A 12,574-nucleotide genomic window follows, 5' to 3' on the forward strand; every position below is an offset into this window, starting at 1 on the left:
AAATCCTGAATATTAATCATTTGTCAGTTTTATGCTTTACAAATACCTTCTCAATGTCTGTGGTGTGTCTTTTAACTTCGCTTTTGATGTCTTTTGGGAAATAAAGTTTTTTTTTATGTAGTTCTATTTTTCAATCTTTTGGTTTATGAATTACTCTTTTATCTTTTTTAGATAAATTTTCCTACTCTGAGTTCATAAAAATAATCCTACGTTGTCTTCCACAAATATTTCCAATTCGGTTTTCTCACTGTGGTGCTTTAAGGCATCAGAACTTATTTTTGCGATGATATGATTTTGGAATCCACCTTTTTTGTTCCAATAGAATAGCAGATTATCCTGCCACCATGTGTCTCCCCACCCTCTTCTGATTTGTAATGCTGCCTCTGACATCTGCCATGTATCCACGCAAGTATAAACTCTTTCTAGGCTCTCCTTTCTGTATAATTGACCTATTCGTCTTTTCTGCTTTGATACCAAAGAGTTTTAATAACTCTGGTTTTAAAGTAAAACTTGATATCTAACACAGCAATCTCCATCTTGTTCTTCAAAATTGTCTTCGCCCCTCTTGGTTCTTTACTTTTTCATAGGAATTTTAGGTTTACCATTTCAAGATTCATGAAAAAGTTGTTGGTATTTTGATTTAAAGATTGACCTGAAAAAATGAACATTTTTATGACACTGAGTCATCCCAGCAACGAATATGATATAACTGTCTATCAATTTGGAGATTCTTTTATCTTCTTTACTAATGTTTCATAATGTCTTAATAATGGTCTTATACATCTTTTATTAGATTTATTCCTAGGTAACTTATCAGGACAAGTAAGTTATAGTTTTTGTTACTATCATAAATGGATTTTCTCTATGACGTATCCTAAATGTCTATTACTGTTGACTATTGAATTTTGCATTTTTGATCTTGTGTCCAACAAATTTGCTGAACTCTATGGCTTCTAATAGCTTGTCTGAAAAGTCTCTTGTCCTTTCTGTTTAGACAATCATGTCATCTATAATTTAAAGACTAGTCTCTTCCAATCTTTATATACCTCTTATTTTTTCTTTTCTTATTGCACTGGCTAAGATTGTCAGAATCATGCTGAATAGAGCAGCTAGTGGCACCCTTGTCTTGTTTCTCTCTTGATAGGACAGTTTCTAAAGTGTCAGCACTAACTCTGATTTTCCTTGTAGGTTTGTCATGGCTGTTCTTTCTCCAGTCAACAGAGTTATCTTCTATTTGCAGGTGCTAAGAGTTTTTATAACAAATTGATTGCTAATTTTTATCTCTACCTCTTGAGCTAATAATTGTGATATTTCTTCTTCAATCTATTAGTGCTGAAATACATCATAAATTTTCTCATATTGAATCCTACTTACATTTCCAATTTTTTTGTGTACATAGATAACTTTAATTTTTCAATATCTTATTTAGGATTTTTCTTCTGAGTTTCATCTATAAATTTTTCCCCTGAACTACCGTTACCTAATTTGGGTATAAAGGTTATACTAGACTCATAGAAAGAATCACTAGCTCTATCTCTTCTTTGAGACTGCTAAAATTTGTATAAAACAGGTATTATCTGTTCTTTGATGATACAAAAAATTTATCTGTCAAACTGGCCTCGTGTCTTTTACAAAGGCAAGAGAGATTTTTGAGTACCACTTTAGTTTCTTTAATGGTTATTAGTTTTCTATTTTTTATTGAGTCAATTGCAGCAACATTTGTTTCTGGGATAACTAATCCACTTTATCTAGGTTTTCAAATACATGGAGAGAAATTTGTTCATCATCTTCTTCTGTGAATTCTACATCCTCTATAATTATGTCCCCTTTTCTGTCTCCAATATTCTTTTATGTGTTTACATTATTTGTTCTTAATGCTGCTAACGTGTTGCATAATCTTTTCTAACACACTAATTTTTGGTTTGTTGATTTACTCTACTACTTTTTGTTTTCTGATTTGTGTGTTTTCTCTGTTATTTCCTTCTGTTTTTGGAGGATTTTTCTATTTTTGGTCTAGCTTACTCATTTTTTTCATTTTTACTGTATTTTAATAAATGTATTTATGACTCTAAAAAGTATTTTAGTTGTGTCCCATAAAGTAACATATAGGACTTCAATTGTTGCTTAGTTCTAAATATTTCATTACCACTATCATTGCCCCTTTAACATGTGAGATTTTTAAACATGTTTTGTTGAGATTGCTTTATTTTTAAGTAATGATTTCTAATTTAATTGTATTTAAGTCAGAGAATGTGGTCTGTAAGACATTGATCCTTGGAAATTTGTACAGACTTGCTCTTGAAGTACTTTGTAAATATTGCATATGAACTTGAAAATGATTTTTATTTTCTATTTTTTGAATGCAGAATTCTATATCTATTAGGTCATCTTGGTAGTTCAAATATTTTTTTATTCTAATCTATTTTGAGCTTAATCTCATTTTTCTGAAAGAAGAATATGAATTTTTATTTTGAATTCTGAGTTCTGAAATATTTATTTCACTATGACTAAGAATTCCTCAGTTTCTCTTAGTAGCTCTGTCCATTTCTGTGTTTTTGGTTTTGTTGGTTTGTTTGATTTTAAGATGGGCACTGGAGCTAACAGCTGTTGCCGTTCTTTTTCTTCATCTCCTTCCCCTCCTCCTCCTCCTCCTCCTCCTCCTTCTTGTCCTCCCCAAAGCCTCCCAGTACATAGTTGTATATTTTCAGTTGTGAGTGCCTGTGGTTTTGTCATGTGGGACGCCGCCTCAGCATGGCCTGATGAGCGGTGCCATGTCTGCGCCCAGGCTCTGAAGCGGCAGCACCCTGGGCCCGCCGAAGGGGAGTGCGCGAACTTTAACCACTCCGCCATGGGGCGGCTCCCTGTCCGTTTCTGTTTAACATATTGCAAGCCTATATTGAATGAACCCTAAGTTATTATTTTTTCTCGGTAGAACGTAGCTTGCAATGTTCTCTTCGTCCCTAGTAATTCTTTGATGCCTTAAATTTTATTGTGTCTAATGTAAATATCGCTATAATTGCTTTATTTTTATTAGTTTTTGCATTGTATCTCTTTCCCCATCCTTTTATTTTCAATCTTTTTACAATTCTTTATATTTGATTTTCTCTTTTAAGCAACTTAAAATTGGATCTTTTTCTTTTTAGTTCTCTCTGATAATATCTACTTTTTAACAGATGAATTTATTCTGTTTTCAAAAATTGCAATTATTGATAAATTTGGACGTATTTCTACCATCTTCTTTTTGTATTTCCTGATATTTTGCTTTACTTCCTATTGTCTTCTTTCATGTTTTCTTTTGGATTAATATTTTCTGTATTTCTTCATTTTCCCCTCTACTGGGAAAGGTAAAAGTTCTATTTCTTTTCTTTTAGTGTAGGTATATGTGTATGTTTTAGTATGTGTGTATGTTAAAAAGTATTATTACTTGGATAATTTATTCAGTGAGGGCTCTTAATGGTAAATTCTATTTGTTTTAATTTTTATTTCATTCTTGATGGTAGTTTAGCAAGATATGAAATTTCAGGCTGGTAGTTATTTTTTCCTCCAGATTTTGTTATTATACCTTTGCCTTTGAGCCTCTGCTCAGGGTTAATGTGAAGTCTCCTGTCAATGTGTTAATGATTTGTAGTCATTTTATGTTTTCCCTATGGTAACTTTTAAAGTTTTGTCTTCATTCTTAATAGTCTGTAGTTTTCCTACAATGTACTCAATGGTGTATTTATCTTTATCAGCATTCACAGCACAATTTAGATCCAATGATTCATATCTTTTTTTACTTCTAGAAATTTCGAGGTTGCTATCTTTTCAAGTATTGCTTGGACAACATTCTCTGCATTATTTTCTTCTGAAGCCTCTTAATCTCTTCTCTAATCTAAATTTTCTAATTTTTATGTTTATTTCTGTTGTGCATATGTATAGATTCCTCGATATTACATTTTTCAATTTTCTAATCCTCTCTTCAGCTGTGCCAAATTTATCCTATGTTTTAATGTTTCATTTCATGACTTTTTATTTTCAAGACTTTTCATTAGCCAACAGTTCTTATTTTATTCTGGCCTGTTTTGCATCATAATTTGTTTTTCTTTTTTTAATGGATACTATCAATTATTTCTTTGAACATACTAAACACACACATTTTAAAATCTTTGTCAGATTACCTCATCAATTCAAATTTACCTGTAGTGAATTCATGTTCTAACAGCTTATCTTACTGTTGTCTTTCCTAGTACTTCTATGTCTTTGTTTATTTTGGAACTTTGGTTATTAGGCTCAGGTTTTCTCTCTCTTAGTCATATTCTCTCTCTCTCTCTCTGTCTCTCTCTCTCTCTGTCTGTCTCTCTCTCTCTCCCTGAATACAGTATTTCCTGAGTACAGTTCTGTGACTGCTTCCATTTGTTTCTGTCTCACTCCCAGTGTACAATTCTTATAAGTTTGGGGGTGCCTGTTCTGCTTTGACATTAGGGTCTTGAAGCCCCTAAGCCATCATGTAGCTTGTTCAGTTCCCCTGTGTGAAGTAAGTTTTGCCCTTTTCTTTTGTGAGGAAGATTGGCCCTGAGCTAACAACTGTTGCCAATCTTCCTCTTTTTGCTTGAGGAACATTGTTGCTGAGCTAACATCTGTGCCAATCTTCCTTTATTTTATGTGGGATACCACCAAAGCATGGCTTAATGAGCAGTGCTAGGTCCACGCCCAGGATCAGAACCTGCAAACCCCAGGCCACCGAAGCAGATCGCATGAACTTAACCACTACACCACCAGGCCGGCCCAAGTTTTGCCCTTTGAGCCTCCCTAGGCCCATAGCTTTCTGTAGAGCCATAGCCCCAGGTTAGAAACTGGGTTTTCCTCCAATTTTGTTTCATTCAAGCATCTGGCTTCAAGGAGTGAATTTATTATTTCACCCAATGTAGAGCACATTTAGCATCTGTTACCCAAAAGGAGCTTTATTCCTGGCTATCAGTATGAGTTTCTGCAGCTGGAACCAAACAAACCTGTGGTTTCAGCCAGTATATTAGTTTCCTAGGGCTACCGTTAAGGAAGTACAGCAAACTGGGTGACTCAAACCACAGGAATTTATTATCTCACAGTTCTGGAGGCTAGATGTTTGAAATCAAGATGTCGGCAGCGTTGGTTCCTTCTGACGGCTGTGAGGGAGAACCTCCCGGCCTCTCTCCAAGCTTCAGATACCTCCAGTGTTCCTTTGCTTGTAGATGGTGATCTCCCTGGGTCTTCACATGGTCTTCCCTCTGTGTGTGTCTGTATCTCTGTCCACATTTCCCCTTTTTATGAGGACACAGACATATTGGATTGGGACCTCCCCTAATGACCTCATCTTACCTCAATCATCTGCAAAGACCCTATTTCCAAATCAGGTCACAGGGACTGGGAGTTAGGACTTTAACATCTTTTAAGGACACAACTCAGTTCACAACAGCCTGGTTCATTGCTTCACGTATCTTTACCAGAGAAATGTTGATCTTGTTTTTCCCAGTATGTCTTTTTGTTTTTTAATGTTTAAATTTTACTTATCACGCCCATATGGTGTGCTAAATTGGGAACTCACTACACCATTATACTTCCTCTTCCCCACACCAAAAAATCCTATGCGTTGGAACCAGTCTTCTTCATGTTTCTGGACCAAAGACCCTTCATTTGATTTCAGCCCTACCTCATGTATACAATCTATTCTAAGAACAATTTCCCTTTGTAAACAATGGACATAGTTATCATTATTTTATGCATCTAAAGCATGTATTAAATATCTATCAATATCTACCAGTTTTTTTAAAAAAAGAACATTTTAAAAGTCTCTGTTGCATCTTAGTAAAAGTCCTTTCCCCTGGTGTTCTGTCTGTGAAACAGGCAATAGGTACCTTGTCCAGAAAAGGATGTGTTATAAGTTGAGCTATGTCCTCTCTCCCCAAAAGATATGTTGAAACCCTAACCTCCAGTTCCCGCGAATGTGACCTTTTAGGGTCTTCGTGGATGTAACCACGTTAAGATTCTGTTATTAGGGTGGGTCCTGACCCAATATGACTGATGTCCTTATAACAAGAGGGAAATATGGATGCAGAGACACACAGGGAGGATGCCATGTAATGACAGAGACAGAGATTGGAGTAATGCAGCTGCAAGCCAAGGACACCAAGGATCTATGGCCATCACCAAAAGTTACCAAGAGGCAAAGAAGGATTCTGCCCAGAGTCTGAGAGGGACGACAGTCCTGCAAATGCCTTCATTTTGGACTTCCAGCCTCCAGAACAGTAAAGGAATAAATGTGTTGTCTTAAGCCACCAGTTCATGTTACTCTGTCACAGCAGCCCTAGGAAGCTAACAGAGGATGACAATTTAATAACTTCCATGATGTCCACATTACCTGGACAGACAGCCACGGTCCCACATGAGCTCAGTGACCTTATGTTTCCAGTTTGCATTATGTCTTAGGGTAAGGAATTCTGCCATTTACTCCCCATGTAAAGGAGATGTTTCCCCTTGACTGGTTAGGAAGCTACTTCTTCCAAGCTCCAGAATATTGTCTAGCATTGAGGAATCAAATGTGATAAGGCTTGTGTATAAATGTGCCTGCCACTTCCACGGCAGTCAGTAAGTATGCAATAAATGTTTGATAAAACTGAATCTGAAGTTCACTCCACTCAGACTCAAAAAGCTATGAACTTACGTTACAACCTGACAACATCCCTATTTGTCTTCAGACTTGAGTCCAGCCATGTCCTAATGCCCACTTCCTCTACACATGTCCACGTCTCATTTTCTCACTCTTTCCTCCTCTTCCTCTTCAAGCAAGCATCTTCTGGTCCTCTTTACCTCTAAGGTTGGCCCTCCAGAGAGAACTCAGAACTGGCTCTCTCCCCTTCTCTAGCTCCAGGTGACTCCACTTGCCTTCTGGCTTCACATCTCACTGACACAGCTCTTCTCTGGGTCACCAGAATCGTTCATATGTGAAACACAGTTTCCAGTCCTCCTCTCACTTGATTGCCCCCCTGCATTTTGTTACTAATGAGCCTCCCTTAATTCTTGAAATGCTCTCCTCTTGACTTCCAAGACCCAACCTGTTCTAGCTCTCCTCTTACTTCTTAGAGCATCCTTCTCATTCCTCTCCTCTCAATGCTGCCCCCACTCTGAGTATTAAGCGTTGGAGTCATGAAGGATTTCACTCCTTGGCTCACTTTTACACATTTTGTTATTCCTTTGTTTGATCCTTCAATAGATGTCCATAGCTTTTAGGATCAAACCAAGATCTTCAGTTTAGCATACAAGATTATTCATAACCCTTGCCTCTCCCCTACATGAGCTCTCTAATCTAATCATAACAAATGACTTGCTGTTCCCTGCTATTTCATGCTACTCCATGCTTCTGTGCCTTTATACACGCCTTCATCTAGGTGGTAGATCTTCTGTCTGGTCTTACTGGGGCTCACTCATATACTACGGTTAGCTGGCCATCGATGGCCTCATGCTGGCTGTCTATTGGGCGGACAGGGGTAACAATACTTGTATTTCTCATCATTGAGCAGGCTAACCCAGTCTTGCTTTCACGGTGGTCTCAGGGTTCTCAAGAGCAGCAGAAGACAGCGAGTTCCAATGCTCAAGAACGGGTCAACTCTCTGCTGGCACCACAGTTGCTCCTGTTGCAAGTCTGATGACCAAGAGCAGAGTCAGGGTGGGAGGGACCTGCAAAGGCCGGGGACCCCAAGGGGCCACACTACTTAACGTTCTATGTTTCGCCTTCTCTTTGTTAACCCGTTCATTCATTCATTCCATGACTTTATGGACACCTCCTATAAGCAAAGCCCTGGGCTAGGCACCAAGGGTGCAGAGTCTTCCCAGTGCCTGCAATTTATGTTCAAAGACTGACGCTCGAAGACCAGCATATCAATAAAAGTAATACCAGGTTTATAGAGGTCCCATGGGGTAGGGTGGGCCTGAGACAGCCTCTCTGCATTCTTTACCATGTCTGCAGAAATTGCTAGCTTGTTACTCAGGATTATCTATTAATAGCCTTTTCCCCCATAAGGATAATAAAAAACCAAAATATAGAAACAAGACATAAAATATTTTCAGTGCGTATATTTTAAAAATTGTAATTGGAAAGTCACTATATTTCTTTGGTAGCTTATAAATTCAAACATGAAATTGCATGAAAACAGCATTTCCACTAAATAGCCAAATGCCAAAGGTAGGTTAGAGGAGCAGTTAAATTTTAATCCTTAGGCTCCAAGTCATTGCTTGTTTATAGGAACAAATAGTTGCTTGTAACTTCAAGTTCATACTTGTGCAAATTATGCGGACTAAAAGTCCAAATGAAAATCCCTTTTAAAATAACTGTCTAAAGCTTCCATATTAAGTATATTTATTTTTTCCTAGGATTAGGACAGATTGCTTTGGGAGCCCAGTCTTTCATAAAGACGGGGGAGGGGAATAGAGTTGGGCCTTCGTTTTCTCACAAAAGGCTCAATGTGAAGCCCATCTGTGAACATTGCATAATTTGTTATGTTCTACAAAGAGGTGGGTTTTTGTTACACACATACCAAAGCTATTTGGTACTGTTTCACCAATGATCTCTATTCAGGTCCAGAAAAGAAATTGGCCTCTGAAGAGTGAAAGGAAAGTAAATTTTTCTTTAAAAATTAGATACAGATTATCACTTCAAAATGCAGGAGGGAATTTTACAAGTGAGGGTGTACTGATTAGCTTTCCAATGGACATCCAGTCCTTTATGAAACGCATACTAGCTGTGGTCAACTGTGACCAATGTGGTTTATTACTCTCCAGAAGAGCTGAACTGAGATTACCCATCTAATTTAACTGAGAAATGTTGGGTGAACTTGAACTGTTTCATGGACATGAATGACCAGAGAATTTATTTGATAAGACATTAAAGGCTGAATGTGGTAACTGTCTCTTTGATAGTTTGATACAGTCATTTCTTTAGTTCATTAACATGTCTTTCATATTTTTTTGTGATTACTCTTCTGGTGATTACATGAATACCCTAAAAGAGAAAGGGAAAAAAAGGTTCTGTACAACATCATTACAAAAAATTAGAAACTGTATCTTTATTGGTAAATATTCATTACAGTTTTTATGGAGTTCAATCTTTAAAAAGTGACATCAGTTTTCAAGGAAAGGAAACTAACAGTAATTAAATTGTGGAAAAATTAATAAATTCACTGTTTTTTCATGTGATAGTTTCTAAATTATTTTTAAATATTGTCTTCCAATTTCATTAAGATCAAAAGATGTCATGAAGTTGACATGTTATTCACCAATCCCCTTTACATTTTGTTGTAAACTGGGCAGGGTGAGCTATCATTGGTGGCATCTCAATGAAATATAATGGTGACTTTATCAGTAGTATGACATACAAGGTGACAGCAGATGATAAAGTGCGTTCTCTTCATATGTCAGCTAACATTTAAGATCAAGTCTGCTGTATTCCCAATGGCTGATGCTAAGGTATAATTTGGATATATGCATAGTTTTTTACCGTATTTAAATTTTACACCTTTTAAATTATTCACACACACTCAGAGATAGAAACTCTAAGAGTAAATTACAAAATCACACTTCATGTTACTAGCAACTCTTTAAATGGAATTTTTCATTGAAACTTTGTCATTAAAAGAGAAAGGCCTTTGGGTTGTGCCCATACGAGCATAATAAATTGTATATGTTTGTGATACTGAATGACTCTGGCCCATATGCTGCACTGCAAAGCTACATGAATGAGGCATTTACCAAATCAGGCCCACCACATTAAACAGAAAAACAATCTTTATTCATGGTAACTTATCAGTTTCAATTAATCAACCTGAACAATGGAAATTCTGATGTGTTCAAGCAACTTGAAAGCAATAGGTCATCTCCAGGGCAGCCATGTTGTGCCTTTGTGCCTAAGGTTTCAAACAAAGCCACATCTCCAATAAATATACATATGTATACATACATACATGTGCATATATATACATACCAATGGATGGCTACAGCTATGCCACGTCACGCCGATAAAAATGCATGTTTATTGTTTATGATTTTTATCATAGCAACTGTTTTCCTTCAAGTATTACTTTTTGAGCTCTGCAAGTTTAAACAAAAGGAAAGAAATTTCCATTGGATGACCATCCTTTCAGTTTCTGTGCTGCTATGTGAATAGCATTGTGCAAACCATTCCAATGGTTTTGAAAAGGGGTAACCATTGGTTTGATTTGGTTACACGGTTTAGTAAAGCGCTCCCTCCCACTGCCTTAGGGTCTGTGAAAGGTCTGTGACCTGTTTAGAACTGCCAAGTGAAATGTCATGTCGCCCCTCCCAAATGGGAGTATCTGCATTCATTTGATCAGTATAAAAAATGATTGGGGATGGCGAGATCAGCGCTTTTGAATTGCAATTTATAGCAGTTTACAAAAATGCACATTGTTGGAAAAGAAAACATGGAAGTGTTTCTTTCTAAATTGCATTACCTGTGAAATGTCATTAGTCTTTTAAGGATATTTACATCCTTTTTTTATTATTTAGGAGACTTATTTCAACTAAGGAAAATCAGAATTTTATTGCATTACCATTTTTTTAACCTGTTATTTTGCTTTTAATAGCAGAATTTAAGGAAAACAATGTGTCTGAATTCTTACAATAAACATAATTTGTATCATTTCCATTAATTAGTTCTCTAAGATAGTCTTTGCTAATCAGTTGCATTAGTAGAAGATTTCCAATTATCTTTCTCAGATTATAGAGGAGATTCATTTGTTGGTAAATGCTTTGTCTGCTGATTTCTAACAGTGAGTCTGAAATCACAGGCATCCTTAATTCAACCAGGTGTCCATCATTCCTTTAACATTTTACTACTGAAACTTCTTTGTCAGATGAATACTTTCGAAATTATGGTACCCATAGACTCGTTCACATGCATGCATAGTATCATAAAAGGAAATGTTATTTCTTTTGCATTAAATGTGTAAAAGAATACATGAACTTTATCCAAAAAGTTGACATAGGTTGCTCAAGTTCATAAAGGCTTAACGTGGCCACTTGAGTCTCTCGGGTGCAATGACCAATGCCCTTTATGCTGCATTGGGGAATCTTCAAAGCTCCATCTCTTCACCTTAGGCAGTGAGGAATTGGACATTATTTTGAAGAGTTCTTCATTTAGTAAGAAAAGTTACCTTGAGCAAAGGGCCTCAGAACCTCCCAGAGTCATAGTTGGCTGAAAAAAGCAAGGCCTCACTTCAGAAAAGCTTTGCCCCAGATCGACTGGCTAGCACTCCACTTTGAACCTCCCAACCGCTGAAAGCCGAGGTTGTCACTTTGTTATCTTTGTTCCTGTCGAGCCTAGGAATGACAGCCTGGTTCTGTGTTCCCCTCTGCCACTGCCCAGGCTGTAAGTGTCCACATTGACACCTACCGGTGACCGCAGGCTGAAATTCTTTGTCGCCTTCTCCACGCTCCTGGCTTTCACAGGCATTAGCTCAGGGCCTTTGTTCCCCTTCAAAGCTGGAACATCACATCCCATGTTGTGGCTTTCCTGTCCCAGACCCCCAACGCTTTCCTCACAATTTACACACCAGGTAAACGTCCCTCCCTACAGAGCAGGGAGCCCAGCCTGGGGGGCGGAGGACACAACCTCCCCATCCCCCAACTTCACAACCCCTGCCAATTTGGTTTTCTTCCCTCTCGTGTACAATTTTCTATTTCATATGGGGGGAAGATTGAAAATGCAAATGGAAATGTAAATCTTAGTTAGATTCTTGGACCCAAACACAAGACAACCCGTCCATTTTTAATTCTTTTACCACGGCTCCTAATTCTAGGGAGGGAACTCTCAGTAGAAGGTCATTTACTGACCCTGGTCACAGGCACCCAAGACCATTTCTACAGTCTGGGGCGGCAGGAGAACTCTCTCCGAGGAAAACGTGGCTGGCACACGCTATTTTGAAGGTCAAGGAGGGTCTGACCCCGTGATCTCCCCACCCCACCCCCCCTTCTCCGGGTTACCGAAGAGGCCCCCCAGCTGGGGCCAGGCCTGGGAGGACCCGCTAAAAGTGAGGCAAACAGCTACGGGGGAGAAGTGGGGAGTGGTTCATGTACAGTCACCAAAACAAATTTCACATCTATTCATCTTTCCATATTTTTAGCGAGGTTGTCAGAAACCCTGGAAAAAGAGGCTTTAGTGAAGCCATCGATACCACAGAACACCCCGGTGAACGACATGGATGCTACTGAGTAACGGGGCAGACCCCTGGGCTGCGCAGAGTGGGACCACAGAAAGAGGGCCCTCGCCATCCTGGCTGTGGGGCCTGCCTCCCCGGCGAGGGATACCATCTCCAAGGCGTTTCTGAAACAACTGTTCCGTCTCTCCGGATGATGTACGCTAACGCGAGCGCAGCTCTTGAGAACGCGAAGCGCGCCCTCTGTGCGCACCTTTCTGGGCCCTGAAAGACACCTTGCTCGCTGCTGCTGGGGGAGTGGGGCGCACGGATCCTGAAGGGCCGCCAAATCCATGCCGGCGTTCCCCAGGCTCAGCAGTGTGCCCCGGTGCCTTATGGTGGGAAGGAACGGA

General features: G+C 38.6%; 1 protein-coding gene across 1 annotated transcript in view; it reads left to right on the forward strand.

Moving 5' to 3' along the window:
* Positions 1–12,574, forward strand: part of C12H10orf67 (chromosome 12 C10orf67 homolog) — a 145,879-nt gene extending 133,305 nt beyond the window's left edge. The window contains exon 18 of the mRNA XM_046679607.1: positions 12,150–12,574. Within this exon, the coding sequence (XP_046535563.1) occupies positions 12,150–12,241 (92 nt within the window). The 3' untranslated portion in view covers positions 12,242–12,574. The remainder of the gene's footprint in view (positions 1–12,149) is intronic.

Source organism: Equus quagga, chromosome 12 (genome assembly GCF_021613505.1).
Source record: "Equus quagga isolate Etosha38 chromosome 12, UCLA_HA_Equagga_1.0, whole genome shotgun sequence".
Lineage (NCBI taxonomy): Eukaryota > Metazoa > Chordata > Mammalia > Perissodactyla > Equidae > Equus > Equus quagga.